The sequence below is a fragment of the Rhinatrema bivittatum genome, chromosome 6, assembly GCF_901001135.1.
Source record: "Rhinatrema bivittatum chromosome 6, aRhiBiv1.1, whole genome shotgun sequence".
Classification (NCBI taxonomy): Eukaryota; Metazoa; Chordata; class Amphibia; order Gymnophiona; family Rhinatrematidae; genus Rhinatrema; species Rhinatrema bivittatum.
Window position 1 is genome coordinate 345,819,214 of NC_042620.1, and position 22,497 is coordinate 345,841,710.

Sequence of the window (22,497 nt, forward strand, 5' to 3'; positions counted from 1 at the left end):
TGAGGTACAAGGTTTTCTATCTGAATGTGACAAAGCCCTGATAATATGTCAGTATTTTAAATTCAAACAAGAATTGTTTGTGGGCAAAAACTACAAATTTGTTCTGATGTTTCTAAGATGACCCAAGTCAGGAGGAAAAGTATTCTTCAAATGAAACAACGATTTGGATATTGATGGCACATATTATTGAAGTTTCAATGTAAGTGTTCACTTCCTGCTAACAAATTTGTTTTTCTTCATCCCTGCTGCTCGGAGCGTTTCCTTTAGGATAAGACTCCTAGCCAAAAATAGATGAGATTAGAGGGATTTGAGGTCCATATATAAAGGTGAATTTTAAAAGCCTGACGCATGCCAAAATTAGGGGATACACAAATATGTCAGACCAGTGCACGCCGAGCAGATTTTAAAAGCTGACCAGATACACGAGTGCTTGCCACTGCATGCACAAATGAAAAGTTCCAAAAAAGGGTGGGGTATGGGTGTGGTCTGGGCAGGGAATAAGCCTTCCTGGATATAAAGTTGAAAATTGTGCATAAATACTTATGCGCACTGGCGCGTGCTGGGGTTCTCTGCCACATAACTTTATTTTTACTATGGATGATGTGTAACATAAAACAAAAAAATCTAGACAGATCAGTGGGGTTTTAAGGGTCAGATCTAACAGAGGGGAAGGAAGAGTATTAAACTAGGGAGGATTGGAAGTCCTATCCCTTAACTGGGCAAACTGGGAACGAACTGGGAAAACGGGCCATGGTGTCAGAGTGCACGTCTTTTAAAATCCCCCCACTTACAAGATAGAAGTGGCATTTGAATGCACAGGCGTGCATCCACGTAAAATTGTGCGCACATGTGTGCGCGGTCTGCCTATTTTATAATATGCGCACATATACACCTTTATGCTTTAAAATGGGCGTGTCCCTGGTCACGGGCTGACGAATATACACACATGTGCACCTGCATGCTGCTTTAAATCTTACTGTCATAAAGTTAAACCAGTTGTAACTCCTTGCCTGCCTTCCTTGAAAGGTATTAAAGAAATAAATGCTCGATTTGATTATTGTTCTATATGATTGTAAGTTACGGCGGCGTGAGCTTGTCTTGCGCTGCCGCCTTTAACATGGGGAAAGTGCAGGCAGCGGGTTGGAGGAGGGGGGGTGGGGAGGTAACCGGCGGCGATGGCAACAATTTGAATTGCTGCCTCGCCATTGGTTACCTCACTGGAGCGTCGTGTTTTGGCGCGGCTCCCTACCGCAGTCAGCGCTCGGCAGCGAGGTGAAGAGCAGATCCTGCTTTCCCTCTCTCCCTCCCTTTAAGCTGTTTATGTAATGGTGAGCCTTTGATTACTGTTGGTGTTAATGGTCGCAGTGGGGACGGAAACCCGAGCCCTAAGTGGTGAAGTGTTAGTATTGTAAAGGGCATTGGGGGAGGGGGGTGAATCTTATGTAGTTTGGGGCTGCTACATGGGATGGCCTATGAGCAAGGGGGGGCTGATGCTCAGGCCATGCACTTACCCTCGCTGGGGCAGCAGTGGGAGTTATAGATAGGGGTGAGATGGCTTAGCCTTACCACTGGGACGTGGTGGTAAGTGAAGTGGATCAAGGAGGAGGAGAGGGGCGGGGCAGTGTTTTGTATTGATTGTATAATAAGTTGGAGGGGCTAGGACTATGTTATGCAATAAACTGTGGCCTTGTTTTAAAAGCCATAGAGGTGTCCTGTGATTTGTACGGGGGGGAGGGGAGGCTGTAGCGAGCTGCAGGTCTTGCTTCCCTATGTTATCTTTTTTCTTAAGCTTTTTTGATTTATGGTAATCTATTAAAACCAATAAAGATATAATAAGAAAAATACTGATGTACAAGTTGAGACTAGAAGGAAACATCACAAGGAGCTCTGCTAAACAGAGGTGGAAACCATAATATTTGCCTGAATTCTAGGCTATGCTGAAACATCCTCCCGGATTTACGCGCGTAGGGCTTTGAAAATCTGTCCCATAGCATTCAAAAAATCTTTAAAAACACAGGCAGAATTAGCAGGAAAAACAAAGGAAGACAGAATAGGTGATTAGAATACAAAGGTCCAAATGGAGACAAAAAAAATGCCCAATTGATAAAAGTAAGTAATAGTGTTCTGTACATAAGAGGTTTCTTTTCCTCTCATTTATTAGATGAAATTCAAACAAGCCTTTCCCCAACACCCTTGATGAATATTGAATTGTGATGGATCATGACCTGAATTTGACTATGACCTTGTTCTTATGACATTATAGTTCACTTGTTGTTTGTTCCTATGCTTCTCTGCTCTCCTATTGGTTTTTTGTACCCCTTACCCTTCCCCTGTTACTTGTAATTTCCGTTGCTTTTGTTCCATGTAAACCGAGGTGATGTTTCGACTAACATCGGTATAGAAGACTTTTAAATAAATAAATAATGAATAGGCTGCTTCATCATAGCAAAGCAATAATATAACAAAATTGCAAACAAAAACATTTTTACACATAGATATGCAATGAGTAATATTTACAATAAAACAATAAATTGTAAAATTAACAATACATATAAATCATCATAACATAAAACTGTCCACAACAAACACAACAACATAACAAACAAGAGATACATGATTAAAACAAGTGAACAATATTAATAACACATATAAATTATCAAAACATTTCTCTGCAAACCAAGCAAGCAAAACAATATACTAGGATTATGCATCGACTATAGACTAGTCAAAGTTTGTTCTAAAAAGTATAGATCATTTTTTCTAAAACTGGATAGTCATCTAATGTCCTAGTTTCTTTAGGAAGCAAATTCTACATAGATGGCCCCATATAGTAAAATATTTTCCTTGTACCCTCTAATCCAGTGGTTCTCAACTGGTGTGTCACCAAGAGCACGCAGGTGTGTCGCTACACTTCCCGGTCCCCCACTGACCCAGCTGCTCCCCCTACCCAAGTGAAATAGGTCCTCCGCCCGGGCTTAAAATGCTGATAGCCCGGGTGGAACGTGGCAGGACAGCTGGAATCAGTGGCACCAGCATTCTGCCTTCTTCCCGCCCCCCCCCCCCCCCCCCATGGCCCGGAAGGAAGTGGTGAGCAGCAGATGCGTGCACGGGAAGAAGAGACCATGCTAGTGCAGGCAGCATCGGCCCGAAGAAGAGAAGAGAGGCGCGGCCTGAGGAATGAACAGCATGGTTCAGAGAAAAACAAAGAAGAACGTCAGCCCCCGCAGCCGATGGGACTCCTTTTTCTGCGAGGGCTGAAAATGAAGTCGGTTGCTGCTGCCTTTAGCTTTCGAAGTGGAGGAGGCTGCTGCTGCCGCCGCTATTTGGGGGGGGGGGGGGGGGGGAGAGTGCATGAATGAGCAAGCATGTGTGTTTGAGATCCTGTGTGTGTGTGAGTGAGGTAGCATGTATGTGAATGATTGAGAGCCTGTACATGGGAAAGAGAGTATGTGTGTGATTGAGAGCTGGTTTAGGTGAGCATGTGTGCCTGTGTGTGATTGAGAGCATGTGAGTATGTGATTGAGAGCATGTGTGATTGAGAGCTGGTTTAGTTGAGAGAACAGGTGAGTATGTGATTGAGAGCCTGTGTGTAAATGAAAGAGAGAGCATGTTTGTGTGTGATTGAGAGCTGGTTTAGTTGAGGAAGTATGTGATTGAGAGCCTGTGTGTAAATGAGAGAAAGAGAATGTTTGTAAGCATGTGAATGAGAGTCTGTGTGTGAGTCAAGAAGACAGCATGTATGTGTGTGATTGAAAGCCTGTGTGTGTAAGCCTGAAAAGATAGGCAGCATGTGTGTAAATGTGTAATTAAGAGTCTATATAAGTGAGAGAGAAAAAGCACGTGTATATGTGAGTGACTGAGAGCCAGTGTGAGAGAGAGAGAGAGAGAGGAGAAAGTTGCAAGCAAACCATCCCTCCTCCTGCTAATTCAAAACAATCTCAGGGCACCTGGATATCAAACGTTCCCAGGTATGCAGAGCAAAACATTTTTTGTATCATTATTTTTCATTACTGGGTCTTTGTGTCTGCTATTTTGAAATATTTTATTGGTATCTAGAAATTTTTGATATGAGTTTTTAATTATTGGATATTCCATTCATCCGCTGTTTTGAAATAATCTGTTCTTTTTGTTAGTATGGTTTACTGCTACTGATTTTATATTTCTTGATTTGTTTTATAAGGATGGGTCATGTTTCTTTTTTCCTTTGTTGCACTGCATACAGAGACTCTGGCTTGTTGCGGTTTCCAATTCAGTTTTTGTCTGCATGCTTCTAGTTATGCATTTTGGTCTCTTTATTCTTTGGTAGGTGAGGGTCAGCACATGTGATTCAGGAGAGGTTTTCTGCTGGCATGTAGTTTCTGTGTAGGGCTCTATAGCAGCCTGACTTGGTCCGTTTTCCTAATAGGAGATATATTGGTGTCTTAAGGCCTGGTGTAATATTTTCAGTGTTGCCTTTTCTCAGGTAAGGTGGTTACTGTTAAGTGCTGGAAATTGGTGGTGTTTTGGTGTGGGATGTTTACTGATTATGCAATTTCTGTTCAGACAGAATATGTATCTTTTCCTTGTGTCATTCTTAACAATAAAAATAATACTGGACCTTTATTTTTTATTTCCGCCATAAATTGTAATGAGCAGTGTGTCACACATGTGAGTGTGGTCTGTCAGGTGTGTCACGATGGGAAAAAGGTTGAGAACCACAGCTAATTTATTTCAAGGAAGGTAAATTAAGAATAATCTCCTGAGAAGTCCTAAGTGTTCTATTTGGAGCACAATATTCCAGTAAATTTGTCAAAATTGTGTAAGGATCTGAAAACCCATTTAAAAACCTTGAGAGAAACATGATCAGACTCAGATCAAAATGAAGGTTTGAAAATAGCCACAATCCAGGCAACTTTGTTCTGTACCAGCTAAAGTCTATGGATCATCTTCCTTAGGTAAACCCAAGTATACTATATTACAGTAGTGAATGTGTCAAATAATTAATGGCTGGAGTATTGTTGCCACATTATTCTTTTCTAAGAATAGTCTGATTTGCCTAATTAAATGCAAATTTTAAAAAAGAACACTTTGTCACAACAAAAATGTGCTTCTTCATCCTCAAACCTGAATCTACTAAGACACCTACAGTATGATATGTACAAAGTCAATATGAACTAACTGAATACCATCCAACAGATCAGGGAATAAAGATATCATTCATGAGACTTTTCTAGCTCATCAGATCTCAAATATGGATGGGTTCAGCTTTAATTTATTTACTCTTATCCATCAGGAGATCCTACTGAGATACTGATTTAACTCTAACACTGCTCGATCTATATCCTTCCCCAAAAGGATACACAACTGCCTACATTAAAAAGATAATCCCCTCCAATCAGTTTTGCCAATGGAAGCAGATACAAATCAAAAAGAACGGGTGACAAAATGGCCCCTTGTGGGACACTATAATTCAGTTGCTGAGGAGAGGAGGAAAACTGCCCCATCACTACCACCACTGAGATTGACCCTCAAGAGGACAGAAAACAAGACAGACATGTCTTTTATTCCCAAAGTATGAAGACAATTTACCATGATGAAATGAGTTACCGTGTTGAATGCTATGTCTAGATCTCATAAATACCACAGCAAAATCCCTCTGTGAGGCAGACTCAATTGGCAAGTACTCGAGAAATGTGCCTTCTCAGTCACAGGCTCTTCCTTTTGGAACCTGTTGCCACAGGAATTATGTCAGGGGGAAAGTTTTAAAGCTTTTCATACAGATCTAAAACCTTATTTATTCAGGCAGGCTTACTTTTGATTTTATTACTCTGTTTTTAATACATTTTATTCATTTTATATATGCATTTATTTTTTTAACCATTTTATTTCTGAATTTTAATGTATTTTATTATGCATGTTTATTTTAAACATTTGTATGACATGTTTATACATTATCATTTGTCATTTTTATCTTTATTATGTGTGTATTTAGCTATACATCGCTTAGAGATCGCATTGCATAAGCGATTAACAAATCCTTAACCCATTAGATCCCAGTGTCCTATTTAGAGGACAGCTTCTTAAAAACAATTGGGACATAATGGCTTAATAAAGATAAAAATGATATAGTATTTAATAAAACAAATAACATGTACTTGTTGCAATGAGCTATACAAATCCAAAATTGTGAATATAGCGGGATAAGTGCAAAAAAAACGCCTTTCAGTTAAGTAGGCCTGATCCTCCACCCTACAGCCCAAAATCCTTTAAAAAAATTGTTGGTGAGTGCTCTGGGGGCAGGGACTCAACTTAGCTGGGTAGGGCTGAATATCAATGTTCCCCAGCCCCCCAAAATAATTAAAAGATGCAAACCTTAGCAGCCCCACCTTTCAAAAAGATGCAAACCTTAGCAGCCCCACCTTTCAAAAAGATGCAAACCTTTCACCCCACCACCCCATCTGGAAATCGTCTTGAACCTCCAAGGCTGATCCAGGTGGCAACACTTACTGCAATACCTGTCACACATAGCATTGCTCCCAGCTCACGATTCGGTTTTTTTTGGGGGAGGTGAGGGGGTTCTAGATAGAGAAAAAGAGTGAGGGTAGGGATACTGAATGGGTTGGGGGCAGTAGGGGGCCTAGAACCAGGTACTTCATTTTAATATCATACAGTGGGGGAGGAAACCTTAAGATGCTAAGGGCTATGTCTTCTTTAAATTATTTTGAGATGCTGGGGAGATCTGACCCTAAATGACATTTTTAAAAAGTATTTTTGGGGGTAGGAAGTAAGGGATCTGGCCTACTTACCTAAAGGCTTTTTGGGGTTTTTTTAATTAACTGACTATATTCAGCTTATAGACATTTAGGTTTAAATTTATCTGGGTATGCATACCCAGATACTTTTGACCTGCTTTCCCCTATGGCCAGACTTACCTGGCTAAAGTTAGCTGAGAAGCATTGATATTCAGCCATACCCATCTAAGCTGAATCCCTGCCACCAGAGTACTCCCGGACCACCTTGTTTTTATCAAGATACATGTTAACCAGGTAATGACATAATATTTAATCCTTTGGTTAGTCCAGCTAAATCTCAAACTAAGCCAGACAAATCCTTTTGAATATGAACAACAAAGTAACTTGAAAAGTCATTGATTTAGGGAATTAACTAGCTATAAATATATGAGTGAAGACAGCATGTGATTTACATTCTGCTCATCACAGAAACAAAAGTAAATTCAAGATGAGAGATGTTGATTTAGCAGCTCAATTCCTATGATATAATCCTTGCATTGCGTAAAATAAGTAATTGCTAATTAAGAATTAAGGCTTAGAGTCAATCAGCAAAATGATATGACTGACTTGTTTTAAAGCTGAAAGAAGGTTGCTATAAAATATTAACAGCTAGTGAGAGATTAGACGACAGAGCCTGATACGACTGAGGGATTGCATTTTTATTCCAAGCATTGCTGTTTAGCATGGAAATCACAGGCATATTCTTTAGCATTGAGTTGTTGGGCCTTGATAGAAAGAGCAAAGGGACAGGGATTTCCTTCTGTTTCAAGCATTAGGGACAGTAACTTTCAAACTGGTGCGCAGGCGTTCTTTAGCATGTGTGCATCAGCACGAGCTCAGATAAGCGGCCATTTTATGACTTGCATGCATATATGCACATATGTTATAAAATAGTCTGACCATGCACATATGTGCACCCAATTTTAAGTGGGCGCACGCCCAAGAGCGTAAATTTCGCTTCTACCATGAAAGGGAATTTTAAAAGGGGTGTGAGTCCACACCATTTCCAGTTTCACTCCCAGTTTCTCTACCAGTTTTCCCAGTTAACAGCTAGGTCCCCCAAACCCCTCTGGTTTGATAGTCTTCACTTTTCCCAATTACCCCAGAACATTTAAATCCCTGAGAAATAATTATTTCTGTTTATTTTTTGACTTACACCTCGTCCCTAGCAGAAGTAAATTTACATGCCCCTGGACGAGTAAATATTTACATGTATATCTCTTGGCCATGTCCCAAAATGTCCATTCCCCTGCCCCTTTTTAAAAACTTTTGATGTGTGCACAACGTGTGTATCTGGGTGGCTTTGAAAATTTGGTTGGCCCACACCAGCCCAACTTCTGCGTGCATTCCCTACATGATTTGTGTACCGGGCTTTTAAAATTCACCTTTAAGAAAGGAAGTGCTCCATTACTGGCTATCAGATCAGAACTATATGTGCACACTGCAGTTTTCTAGCCTACTGAGGGTAACTGGATAAAGGGAGCAAGGGGATAACCCAAAATGATTGACATGCCCTTCCCTCATGTTGCAGATCTCATACCAGCAAGATCATTGCTACAGTGGAGAAATCAGATCAGGCCTACCTGGCCAATCAGGGATGAGGAATGCAGTGTCACTAGTGGCAACCCTTGAAAGGTCCTCAGATGCAGCTTGGTGAGACAGAGATCTCTTCTTTGCTGCCACTGAAGATTTTCTTTAGTTTATTTTATTTAGTACTTAATTAATCTCATTTATTACTTTGGTGAAACAAAGCAATGTACAAAAAACATTAATTCAACTAACAAAAACACTATCGAAGACAAAATAAAATCAATAAAATCATCATAAAAGAACCTCAAACATAAGGTTGTGCACATACATGTACGCCCACACGCACCTTTTTAAAATCTACCCCTTAGTCTCTAAGTGATATACAAGTGAATATTGACACAGTAGTAAAACAAATAAAACAAAATGAAAATATAAAATAAAAAAGGCAAAAACAGGACATCATAAACAAAATTGTATTAAAACATGCAAAATGCATACAGAAAGTGAAAAGACAAAATATTAGTATATAAAATAGCATATCAAACAAGTTAAAAATAGGCCAACCTATCATAAAAGGATATCAAACATAAAATAACACAATATAATCATATGCAACAAAAGAGAAAGCATAAAAGAAAGAGTAAGACCTCTGAAAAACCAAGCAAGCAAGGCATCTGCAGAGTAAAAAACAATTAGTCCAAATGAAAAGTTTGGAAAACAAGTCTTTAATGCATTCCTAAATTTCAGGTAATCTTTTTCAAGATGTAAAGATAATGGAAGAGAATTCCAGAGATTAGGTGCAAGATAAGAGAATCTCTCTGCATCTAGTTTCATGTTTCTATGTGATCATTAAACTAATAACTCCTGCTGAGAAGATTGGAGTATGTGCCCAGGATGATAAAATATTATAAGAATCCCCTAACATAAGACTTTGAAAGTGAGGCATCCTATTTTAAATAGGATGCAAAAGGAAATAAGGAGCCAATGCAGATCCTGAAGTAAAGGAGTGGCATGATCATATTTGTTGTTAATAAAATTCATTTAAAGTCTTCTAGTATGATGTAATGTGAGACAAGGTGCTGCAATCATTCACCCAACTTAAAATAAGAGCATGAGTTTTTAAATTGGAAGAATCAAAAATGGCCTAAGTCAATGGATACATCTGCAGAAAAATATGAACTCTGCACTAATGAGAAATGTGATGACCCCTAAAGTTAATGATAAATCTGTTCTAAAATCAAGAACGATGAGGATCTCTTTAACCTGAATAGGATTGCTAACCATGATAGGAGATGGAATCACAGCATCTCCAACTTGCTAGGATTAAATTTAAACTAATAATTTCAGCCAGTCATAGACTTTGGTTTAGAAGATAAGAAGTTGCCAAACTGGGTCAGACCGAGGGTCCATCAAGCCCAGCATCCTGTTTCCAACAGTGACCAATCCAGGTTACGAGTACCTGGCAAGTACCCAAACATTAAATAGATCCATTGCTACTAATGCCAGTAATAGCAGTGGCTATTCCCTAAGTCAGCTTGATTAATAACAGTTTCTGGACTTCTCCAGGAACTTATCCAAACCTTTTTTAAACCCAGCTACACCAACTGTCCTAAACACATCCTCTGGCAACAAATTCCGGAGCTCATTTGTGCATTGAGTGAAAGAGAATTTTCTGCAATTTGTTTTAAATGTACTGCTTGATAACTTTATGGAGTGCTCCCCTAGTCTTTCTATTATCTGAAAGAATAAGTAACTGAAATCGCATTCAGCTGTTCTAGTCCTCTCATGATTTGTAGACCTCTATCATATCCCTCTCAGCCATCTTTTCTCCAGGCTGAATAGCCCTAATCTCTTTAGCCTTTCCATCCCCTTTATCATTTTGGTTGCTTTTGTCTGCACTTTTTCTAGTGCAACTATATCTTTTTTGAGATGTGGTGACCAGAATTGCACACAGTACTCAAAGTGTTGTTTCACTATGGACCAATACAGAAGCATTATGACATTATTCATTTTATTTACCATTCCCTTCCTAATAATTTCCAAGATTATGTTTGCTTTTTTGACTTCCACAGCACATTGAGCTAATGATTTCAAGGTATTATCCACTATGATAACTAGATTTTTTTCCTGGGTGGTAGCTGCTAATATGAAATGTAACATCATGTAACTACAGCAAGGGTTATTTTTCCCTATATGCATCACCTTGCACTTGTCCACATTAAATTTTATCTGCCATTTGGACGTCCAATCTTCCAGTCTCAGAAGGTTCTCCTTCAATTTATCAAAATCAGCATGTGATTTAACTACTATGAATAATTTTGTGACATCTGCAAATTTGATCACCTCATTTGTCGTATCCCTTTCCAGATCATTTATAAATATATTGAAAAGCATTAGTCCAAGTACAGATCCCTGAGACACTCCACTGTTTACCTTTTTTTCCACTGAGAAGACTGACCATTTAATCCTACTCTCTGTTTCCTGTTTTTTAATCTGTTTGCAATCCACGAAAGGACATCACAATCTATCCCATGGCTTTTTAATTTTCTTAGAAGTCTCTCATGAGGGACTTTGTTAGACGCTTTCTGAAAATCCAAATACAGTCATTGAACTCAACAAGAGAGATTGATCACATTTTGCAATAGCCTAAATGTCATCTGCATAGAAAAAACTGGAGTAGTGTAGACTCTGAATTAATGTTGCTAGTGATACAAGGTATAAATTGAAAAGAATTGGAGAGAGTATAGTTCCCTGAGGAACACTATATCCCAAGCTACTCAATGACGATAAAAAAGAATTCCAGGTGACCTGGTATGATGGACCTTCTAAGAAGGATTTGAACCAAAGTAAAGCAGAGTCATGCATATGTATGTTATGCAATTGGTTTAGTATAAGCTGGTGGTCTACTGTATCAAATGCGGTGCTCATATCTAAACATACTAAAATTACTGCCTTCCTTATCCAAATGTGAGGTGATCTCTGTGCAAGTGCTGTGAGAGCTGCTTCAGTGCTGTAGACTCTTCTATATCCACATTGCTTGAGGTGTAATGCAGTATTTTCCAAGAAACTGAAAAGTTAAGCCTGAGCATCCTTCTCAATAACTTTAGATAGAGAGGGAAAATTTGAAATAGACCGATAGATTTTGGGCAGGTTAGGATCAAGATTCTGCTTTTTAGTACAGAACTTATAACTGCAGTCTTAAGCATTTCTGGCAAAACACCAGACTGTAAACTAGCATTTACAATATCAGCTAACACATGAGTGAGACCTAGATCAGGATTCTCAACAAATTTGAATGGCATTGGATCTAAAATAGATGTAGTGGCGTTCGTTTGCTTTAGGGGTAACTGTAAACCAGGTGTGGAAATTTTGTTAAAGGCAAACAACTTACTAAGGGACTGCTATCTTGCAGTGGGGTTGTAACCTCTAGAGAACATGAAGAGGTCAGTGATGAGTCACTTGAGAAAAACTCTGCACGAATATTACTTGATTTGGTATCAAAAGCTTGAACAAAACTATTTGCAGATAATTTAGTAGACAGAGAAGTTTCTGCTGCCTTCTTCCCACTCCAAAAAGCAAAACTTTAAACATGAGGTCAGAATTTTAAACATGAATTTTAAACTTTAAACTTTAAAAGTTTAAACTTTAAACTTTAAAAGTTTAAACTTTAAAAGTTTAAAAGTTTAAACTTTAAAGTTTAAAAGAATTTTAAACTTTAAACATGAGGTCAGAATTTTCCAATATTGGTTCTGTGTAAACCGAAGTGGTATGTACTAGTACATGAACTCCGGTATATAAAAGCCTTTAAATAAATAAATAAAATAAATAGGAATAGAGTGTTGAGGAGACAAAAAGTGGGTTGCTTCTGCAGCAGTTAGTGGGGAGAGAATGCTTCATAACCCCCACCTTGGGATCAGTCAAGAGGTGAGTTGGCCTCAATCTCAAACAGTCCAAGAAGTTCAGTCCTTTGAGTGCTACTGCCGCACAGCAAAGATCAGCCTAAGGATCTGAAATACTTATACAACCTAGCATCACCTCAGACAGGAGGATCTCTGATGATTCATTATGACCTGGCAATACTGCACATTATGGTGTATCGGCAGGAGGACACCTTAGGGTACAGCTGCCTCACCTGGCAGGGTGGCCCGGATTAGCACAAGACTAATAGCCCAACATTTGGCTTTGATTCGGGTTAGTAGCCAGAACGCTATTTTGACAATGACTGATCTGGGATAGAGAAAAAACAAAAGCAGGGTATGATGCAGTTACGGAATGTTGATTTATTGTATATGTATAATAACACCTATTATTTGTTTTTACTATATTAAAACTGCATCTTTTTGTTCCCATTACCGGTTTCATGCATGAAAATGACCGTACTAAAGCAGCCCAGGGTTGAGTGTGTGAGTGAATGTATGCATGTAATCCATTACACATGTGCTGTTACGCAACCTGATCACAAGCATTTCAGGGGCAGAGTTACATGAGCGAAGATGTGCACATACTCACCCAATTACCTGAGTATTTTCTAAGCAAACATATGCGTGTAAGTGTGCTTTGAAATGACGCATTAAAGTCTATGTGAACAATGTGCATGCAGAGGTTACCGCTGGGCAGTTTGTTTGAAAATTATGCTCCCTAGGAATGGTCTTTCATAATTGGATTGCGAAAGGTTGAAAACTGTGTTGGAAGACTGGAGAAAGTGAACGCAGGCTGAGCTTTGCACTTATAGATTTAAAAATCAGAGTTGTTGATATTGATCTGGTGCTTTCTTGCAGGAACATTTCACACCTGAATGCAAGTTCAAGGAATCAGTATTTGAAAACTACTATGTGACATATTCTTCAATGATATACAGACAGCATTCTGGCCGGGGATGGTATTTGGGTCTTAACAAAGAAGGTGAAATCATGAAAGGAAATCATGTGAAAAAAAATAAGCCTGCAGCTCACTTCCTTCCAAAACCATTGAAAGGTAAGCTTTGCTATGCATTATTTTCCATTAATTATTGATTAAGCATTCATGTGTATAAATTTATAATAAACCTGCAGATAGAATCATTTAAATTATTTCCCTCTATCAAGGGCTGAGACACAGAATGGGAGAAAATGTGAATCAGGCCCTGTGTCTATGATTATGAATGGGAAAAAAATATGCAGTGCACTATAATTTTATTTACAGTTGCCTTCAAATGTTCTGATAGATAAAACTGTATAATTATATTTTGAAGCATGAAGATGGCAAATTGATGTTGAAAGCCCAGAAGGAGACTGTTCTCACAAACACCATTCAAACATGAAATAGATTTTTATCTCAAAACTACTGCAGATTATCTTAGAGAAAGTTTTTGGTATCCTATGCAGTTTAGTCAGAAAATGTATATGGTCCCCCAGAATAATATGGGGCACAATCTGACATGAATGCACCATTATAATCAGGCATTTACAGTAGTCCAGTTTTGTAATCAAAATTTTTATTTTGTAAATGAAATGTGTAAACACATTTCATTGATAATTGTGAACCCGCAAACAGCTAAAAGCAAAGGGCTCGATTTTAATAAACTGATGTAATTGATCTATAACTGTGAAACTAAATGATTCATTCTCTTTTTTTTAAAATACACTGACAAGGATATTTCAATTGAAATGAATAACCTAAAGAAATTACCCTTTGCCTTACTGCCAAGAATTCTCGCCTTTTATTACGAGTTACTGGGGCTAAGTCAGGAAAAAGTTTCACATTTTGGCCATAATATGATATAGGATATTTTTGAAAATAAGTCTTCATTAATTTACTGCTATCTAATGTGGAGATAAAAGAAACTATTAAAGTATTCCTTTCCAGTACTTCCATAGTAGAATTTTCAAGAAAACTAGTTAAATTGATCGGTACTGTTATAGCAGCTCTAGGGGTACTCTTAACAAAGAAGAAACAAGTATTAATTGATAATACACCTTCAGGAAAACCAAGTACCTCAGCTAAAAATTTCTTTAAAGTTTGTGAATGGGATTTCTCCCACAACTTTTAAGACCCGGACGCGGCTATTTTATAACACGTGTGCATATTATAAAATACGATATCCGTGTGCACATGCGCACGCAGACTTTAACATCTGCACATGCATGTGTGGGCGAATGGCCTCCTCCATGCGTGGGGGGGGGGGGGGGGGAGAATTTTAAGAGGCCATGAACGGCAACGGGAGTAGGGCTTCCCCAGTGCCCTTCCAGTCACTCCAATTAAGAAGCAGCCTGGGAGGGAACTTCCCCATCTAACCTTCCTACCCTTTCCCCTCTCCTCTCCTCCCCCTAACCTCTTCCTAGCTACTTCTTTGTTTTTTTGTTGGATTACTTACTGCTCTTCGAGAGCAGAAGTAATCTCCGTGTGCTGGCCCACTGCTGGCATGCGCTTCCCTGGGACAGCGTCGAATAGCGCTGTCCCGGCCTGCCCCTTTTGAGAGGCTCAGCACTTCAGCCCGTTACGGGGGTATTGTGCATGCGCTGGCCCTTCCGAAAATGTGTGCAAGGCCCGACCACATGCGTGCGGGCTTCTGAAAATTAGCCCAAAAATATTTAGCTTTATGTTGCAACCAATGCACTCAACATGAGATGGTGATACTGCTCAATACACCCATAAAGGACCTTACTTTATTTAGGTCATAACATAGTTAGTCCACAAATGTCGAAAGCCAAGACCCAACACCAGTGGTGTTTTGGCAATCAGTGCCTTCTTCAGAGTTCAAGAAGCATAATCATTTCTCTGAAGCTTGCTTGGCTCTGCTCCCAACCGCTGCTAGAAAGGGCTTCTTATACTGGTGCAATCAAGTCAGATTGCTCCCTGCAAACTATTCTCAAGGACCATATACATTTTTTTAAAACTTATTTATGCTATTTTATAATAACAAAACCAAGAAATACATGTTGATAGGAAAGGAATGAAAAGAAATAGAAAATAAATATAATAAATCATACAAATATGATCCTTAATCTCAAGAGAAAAAGATTATCCATTACTGAAGTCCACCACAATAGAGGAGGAAGGATCACAAGCAGAGAAAGAAATAAGCATCAAATGTGAAAAGAAATAATACTGCTAAGTTTGAGAGAAAACTTCTAGTATACAATAAGAGGGAGTCCAAAGAAGCACAAACCTTATAAATCTCATTTTCCTGATGCAGCTTCAGGTCGAAGAACAATTGTATCACTTAAAAGATTGACAATTGTGTTGGTTCAAAAATACATATACCTCATATTTTTATAATTAAACATTTGCAAGGAAATTGCAGCAAAAACAAAGCACCAATCTGAATCACTTTAGGACGTAACAGAAGAAATTGTCTTCTCTTCTTCTGCGTGTCCTTAGCCACATCAGGAAAAATGCTTATCTTCATCTTCTCAAATAAATAATTTTTATATCTCCATCTTTTGACCACCTTTAACACACTATATGATGGGAAATAATTCATCTAAGGTATTCTCCAATAGTTTTGAGATAAAATCTATTGCATATTTGAATGATGATTGTGAGATCTCCTAGACTTTCATCTTCAGTATTAGTGTCTTGGACTCTCTTTGTCCCCCTTTTACTTTCAAGGCAAATTGACATCATATCGAGCCATCATCCATGGTAAGATTCTTGTTAACCTCATCTATTCAAAATTTGCTATTTGTTTTTAAATTCCAAATCTCTTCAAAAATATCCTAAAATCTTGCATAGCCACATAGTAAATGTTGGCAGATAAAGACCAAAATGACCCATCCTGTCTGCCCAGCAAAGTGTTTCATATTGAAACACTTTGCTGGGCAGACAGGATGGGTCTGCCCAGCAAAGTGGATTCCTACTCCGCGAAGGCCTGGCTGAAAAGCCAGGCCTTCACGGAGTGAGAATCCTCTTACCAAGTCCAACTTTAGACTGGTCTTTCGACTCTAAGTCCTTAACTATACCGGCTCTACAGTTTTCCCCCAACTCATTTTCAATATCGGCAGCCAGAGACCACATTAATTCCTGACCTAGTCGTGGAATAATACGTTGCCAGTAGCCACCTAATCCCTCTGTGAATCCTATTGTTGTTTGATCTCTTTCATTGTAATCGCCCGCTAGCTAAGTTGGCTCTACCCTCTTTCCTCTAGCTATTCCAGTTTTCCCGTTATTATAGCGTTCCCCTTAAATTAGCTGGAAGTTTCTTTCATGTATAGCCCTATGTTTATATTATACTTAATTTATTTCTATGATATCATGTGTTCATTGTTTCTTCATGTTCAGTATACCACATGTTCTTGGTATTCCTACCAATTGTTCAGTGTTTCTGCATGTTTTATTATGTCACATGTTTCATTGTATCCGCCCCATGGCAACCATTCAGTTTTGATGTAAACCGGTGCGATATGTATACTTCACAGGAACATCGGTATAGAAAAGTTAAAAATAAATAAATAAAGAAACATACAAATAAATAAATAACTGCTGATCCATGCAGGTTATCCCCATACAGAAAACTTACCATGGGTTTTCTCAGTTCCATTCTTATGCCATTAGGGATCCCCTGTGCTTATCCCAAGCCCACATGAAATTCCATCACAGTTCTTGTCTTCACAGTGGCCTCCAGGAGGGCATTTCAGGCATCCACCACCATTTTTGGTTAACTTTAAAAGCCTGGGGGGCAGATTTTGAAAGGGTTATGCGCGTAGCCCTCGAAAAGCTGCCCCTGCCTGCCCCTGCGCATGCCGAGCCTATCTTGTATAGGCTCGGCAGCGTGCGCAAGCCCCAGGACACTCATATGTCCCAGGGCTTTGAAAAAGGGGCGAGAAGGGGGTGGGTCCGGGGCATGGCGGCGGTCCGGAGACGGGTCCGGGGGTCTGGGAACATGGCAGAGATTCAGGGGCGGTCCAGGGGGCGGTCCAGAGTCCTCCGGCACAGCGGCCTGTGCCGGGGGATGGCGAGCTGGCGCGCGCAAGTTACGCCTGCCTCGGGATTTTAAGGGTTGGTGCTAACAGGGTAAAAGGGAGGCTATTTAACTAGGGAGGTTGGGAAGTTCTATACCTTATCTGGGTGAACTGGGAATGAACTGGGGAAACTGATAATTTTGTGTTTACTAAAATCCTCCCACTTATGAGAGAGAGGCAGCATTTGTGCGCACATGGACGTCCATATAAAATTATGCGCATGTATACTTGTGTACAGCCTATTTTATACCATGCATGCATATATGTGCGTATGTTATGAAATGGCCACGTCCTTTGACGTGAGTCGACAGATGTGCATAAATGTGTCCCTGAGCGCCGGTATCAAAGTTACCGTCTCTCTATAAAAAAAAAAATAATTATGGGGTAGATCTTATAAATTTGCGTGCACGCTACCCAGCGCACGCACATGAACACCCAATTTTATAACATGCGCATGCAGGTGTGCGCATTTTATAAAATTGGGGGTCGGCCGTGCAAGGGGGTGCACAATTGCAAGGGGGTGCGCCGACACCCGCGGCCTTCACTCGTTCTCTCCCAGGCCGTTCTGATTTCAGAGCAGCCTGGGAGGGAACTTCCCTAACCTCTCTTCCCCTTCCTCTAACCAACCCCAAAAAATTGTTTACTTGCTGCACCTGCCGGCATCTAGCCAGCACGCAATCCTCGGACACAGTGGCAAATGGTCACTGTGCCAGAGGCCTCTTGCCCCACCCCCACCCCCCGGACTGCTCCGCCCTGCCCCGCCCCCTCCCTACCCTTTTCCCAAAACCCCGGGATTTAGACACGTCCCGGGGTTTTACGCGCGTCGCCGGGCCTTTCTAAAATAGGCCCGGGGTGCGTAACCCTGCCTTTGTGCGTAAATCTGATGAATTTACGCACGAAGGCTTTTTAAAATCCGGCCCTATATATATTTCTTTTCTCTGAATCTCCCCCCCTACCTGGAGCTTCATAGCATGAAGCTTCCTTTTCTTTGGAACAGCTTTATTTCTTGTGTGTTTTTAATACCTTTCAGGAATTTAAAAGTCTGTGTCATTTCCACTCATGTCTCTTCTCCGTAGGGGCTCCCTAAAAATGCAATACATTGCTACATCATTCTATATAGAAATTAATATATTCTGGAGCCCTGCAATTTTAATAGTGATGTATACAGTCGGGGCTAAATTTTCAAAGCGTTTGCAAGTATAAAACACAGTTTTAATAACATTGCCCAGGGCTTGGTGTGTGCAAAAATATATGCATAACACAATTTCACAAGTACGTCTATGCGCATTGGGGAGAGGCATTCAGGAGGGGACAGGAAAGAGAGTTTGTGTTTAAAGAGTAGATTTTAAAGGGCCACATGTGCGCCCATAAACATGCGTATCTTGCCATGATCAAAAATAAGCAGTATTTTATCACCTACGCACCTGTTAGAATGTACTATAGTACGCTTTTACCTACATTATTATGTGCCTACATGTAAACCGTTGCGATGATATATAACTTAGCGACGGTATTGAAAAGATGTTAAATAAATAAATAAATAAATAAATACTTTTCAAGTGCATGTCTGCAGCTGTACCCACATATACAGCTCTTTGTTAGGCGCAGGGGTCCAGTGAGCATCAGAGAGGGGAGAGAGAGAGAGAGAAAGACTCTTTATAAAGCTCAGTCTGATACTCTATATATTCATTAAGGCTTTTCTCCCATTTTATGTCTATGGAAAAAACCCTTGGTGAATCAGGTTCTAAGTTTGGGACTCAGCTGGACAAACCTGGGTTTTAAAATAGTCCCAGCTCACCAAATAAGTTTTAACTGGGTAAGTCATTACCCAGTGAAAATGTATTTGGATAAAAAGAGGGCAGGGCAGGGCTTAAACTTAGACAGGTGGTACTGATTTTCAGCGCTATCCCGGTAAACTTAGCTTGCTCTGTTTGATCCTGCTTTATAGCAGTTCTAAAGTTATCTGGGTATTTTTAGTAGACTAACTTTAACTCTAAAAGGTTATATTCAACATATAGCTGATTAAGTAAAAAAAAAAAAAAAAAAAAACAACTTGCAGCTAAACCAATCAAATCTGCCCCTCACCTCCCGCTCAAAATAATTGTAAAACATATTTTGGCACCTAATGCTCAATAGCCCCCCAATCCCCAAAATAATGAAACCAAGTTGCTGGCTATAGCGGCCCAAGAACACCCCCAGATGTTAAAGAAAATGGGCTGATTCCAGAGGCTCCCTCTGCCCCCAACCTCATCCTTCCAGCCCATCTAGAACCCCCTACACCAACCCACCTGCTCCACCCAGACCTCCCCCGCACACCCAAGGCTGAGCCAGGAAGTAATAGAGGTCTTTACCGTGGTCTGGATCACAGCCAGCAATGCTGGATGGGGCTGGGAATGTCTGACTTAGATTTGGGGTGCTTGAGGGTTTCCAGGTAGGGCAGGAGGGTGGTGTAGAGGTTGCAGATGGGTTGGATGGGGAACAGAAGGAAGCTTAGGACCAGGTCTTTTATTTTAATATTATGGCCTCTATCTTGGTTTAATTATTTAGGGAGTTGGGGGGATCAGGAGTCAGGCACCAATGTTTTCTAGAATTATTTTGGAGGATGGGGAGTTGGCTGCAGTTTTTTTTATTTTTACTTAATTAGCTATATGCTGAATATAGTCAGTTTTAAAGTGATAAGGGTAACATTATCTGATAATTTTAGACATATATATTGAATGGTATGGCTAGAGTTATCTGGATGACTTTACCAGGCTATATTTAGCTCAATATTTGGCTAAAGTTTCTTGCATAGGAAACACATATGTGGTATTTTTTAAACTGTGCAGCTGCACCTCACTTAAATCTCCATGTGGACAAATGCGGACAAATACTGCCCCGCAGATAGGTTTGAAAGCTGGACTCCCTATGTTTTGCTTCCTTTCTACATCTGATCCACATCAGAATTTTATGACATATGGGGTCCATGAGGATCGAAACAGCAATACATTTGAGACATCTGTATTTTTCTCAAATATGCATGCACAGTCACACCACCTAATCATGTTTGGGTTTTGTATCCGATCCATATCAAATTTTATGCAGGTATTGAGGGGTTTATGAGGATCATAATAATGGAATTTGGTGTGGGCGGTGATCCATTTATTCTGCAAATACACACATGCAATAATAGCGTTTAATAACTTTCTGGTTTTGAATCAGATCCACCATGTCAGAGGTCTGTGAGGATTATGTGAGATGTACTTTTTGAACGAAGCCATGTATTCTTCAAAGCCACATGCATAATTATGCAACCTAATAACTTTCTGATTATGCATCCAATCCATACCTAATTTTCAGGAGATTTCAAGGGGGCAAAGAGAAGTTGGATTTGTTTTTCCCAGATTCACATAGGTGTGCGCACACATTCTGGAACTCTGTGGAACTTATTTCCCAATGATAGTTAAGTAAACTGGGAGATAGGGAGCTGAACAATTTACCCAAGATCATACATACAGGATCTCAGAGCTATAGGAACTTCAATTTGGAGCTTTCAGTCTCCTGACTCCTGGTTGGCAGTGCCCCTTTAGGCTGCACCTGACTTAAAAGCATTTAAATAACAGCTCTTTAAAATCATCACTGTGAGTGGATGAAAGATAACAGGGCACTTTTTTAAAGATTTCTAAGAAATATGATTAATTTATTTAAACATTTATAGTCCTCTTATCTATGATTCTAAGCAGATTATACAATAGCATAAATAAAACATAGACTTTATAAACAGCATCACAAAGAAATCATGGTGTCATACAGATAATCCAGGAATATATTTAATTTGTTACAAGCCACCTCAGGAATCCCAATTTCAAATGGATTTCTCCCATGCTGTGTTTGTGGTAAAAATCTCTTGCAAATATAGTTAAGCGTGACTGGAACAGATGTTCTTCTGCATTTTTTTATTTATAGAATATTAAAAAAAATCCAAGCAAAAATAAACTTGTACACAAATAGCACTTATTATAGGAAACAACATTATAGGTAATCATAGTAAGATCTCTCATACTCTCAGTCCACAGTTAAAGGGGGGATTTCCAAGCTAGAAAATACAGAGAAGAAATAATAATATTAATATAAACTAATAATGCACCAAATGGTAGGGAAGGAACCATCAAAAAAAATATATATTATAACGCTGGTATCATAGGAGGACCTCTAACCTGTGTCAGAGGGAGCAGGTCTCTGCAGAAGTCTGTCCTTGAGAAATAAAGTCAGCTGGGAGGGTTCAAAGAATACATATTTAACTCCCTTAAATTTAATTATACACTTGCAGGGAAAATAAAGCCAAAGCAAAGCCCCTAAACTAGTGACAGCTGGACGCATCAAAAGAAAATAATTTCTCTTGGATTCAGGTGCTTTAGCTACATCAAGGAATAAAGTCACTGTGACTCAACAGCAAATGTTACTATTAGAATGGAAGACAATTCCTTCTTCTGAAGATAGATGGGATAGTTCTAATGGAGGTGGAGGGTCCTCTTTCTCTTGTGAAGTTTTACGATTTATAGGCAAATAATAAGCCTTTGAAACTGGAGGAGCAAATTTTCTTTCAAATTTTCCATGAAGTATCTGTACTGTTACGCGCGCCGGCCATGGCAGACCCGCAGCTCGGCCCCCTCACCTCTTTCAAAGTGATCTAGCATCTGGTTCCTCATCTCTGGCAGCTGTGGGCCACTGGCTCCATCCTCGGACCACCCCTGGGGCCTCCAGCTCTGCTGCAACTCCTGATGTTCTGTGTCGGGCCTCTCCACTTGGCCCGCAAAGAGACACCATCCCGACCAGTGCTGCACCCCTCCTTAAATAGGGCCCATGGTGAGAACCTGGCTGCGGCCCCGGATGATGACGTTGGCACAGCCCTGGTATATAAGCCCAGGCTCCGCTCTCTCAAATTGCCTTTGCAACAGGTCCCCTCGCTAGTCGAGTACTAGTTGCCTCTTCAGTTCCTGGTTCCCAATCCTGATTGCCTACGTTCCTGTTTCCTTGTTCCTGTGTTCCTGTTCCTTCATCTCTCCTTCGGATTGCTAACCTGGTTTGACCTCTGCATTGCCTGACTACTCTGTTGCCTCTCTCCAGCCCGGACCTCTACAATGCCTGACTACTCCGTTGCCTCTCTCCAGCTCTGGACCTCTGCATTGCTTGACCACGCCGTTGCTTCTCTCCAGCCCTGGACTTCTGCTTTGTCTCTCTCTCCTCATCTAGACCTCAGCCTTGCTTGCCACTGCTTC

The 22,497-nt window shown here is 40.0% G+C and overlaps 1 protein-coding gene across 6 annotated transcripts in view; it reads left to right on the forward strand.

The window, feature by feature from the left end:
- Positions 1–22,497, forward strand: part of FGF13 (fibroblast growth factor 13) — a 1,035,235-nt gene that overhangs the window by 1,001,807 nt on the left and 10,931 nt on the right. For all 6 annotated transcript variants that reach the window (XM_029607781.1, XM_029607784.1, XM_029607783.1 and 3 more), the window contains one exon: positions 13,079–13,274. In XM_029607781.1, coding sequence (XP_029463641.1) covers positions 13,079–13,274 — 196 coding nt within the window. The remainder of the gene's footprint in view (positions 1–13,078; positions 13,275–22,497) is intronic.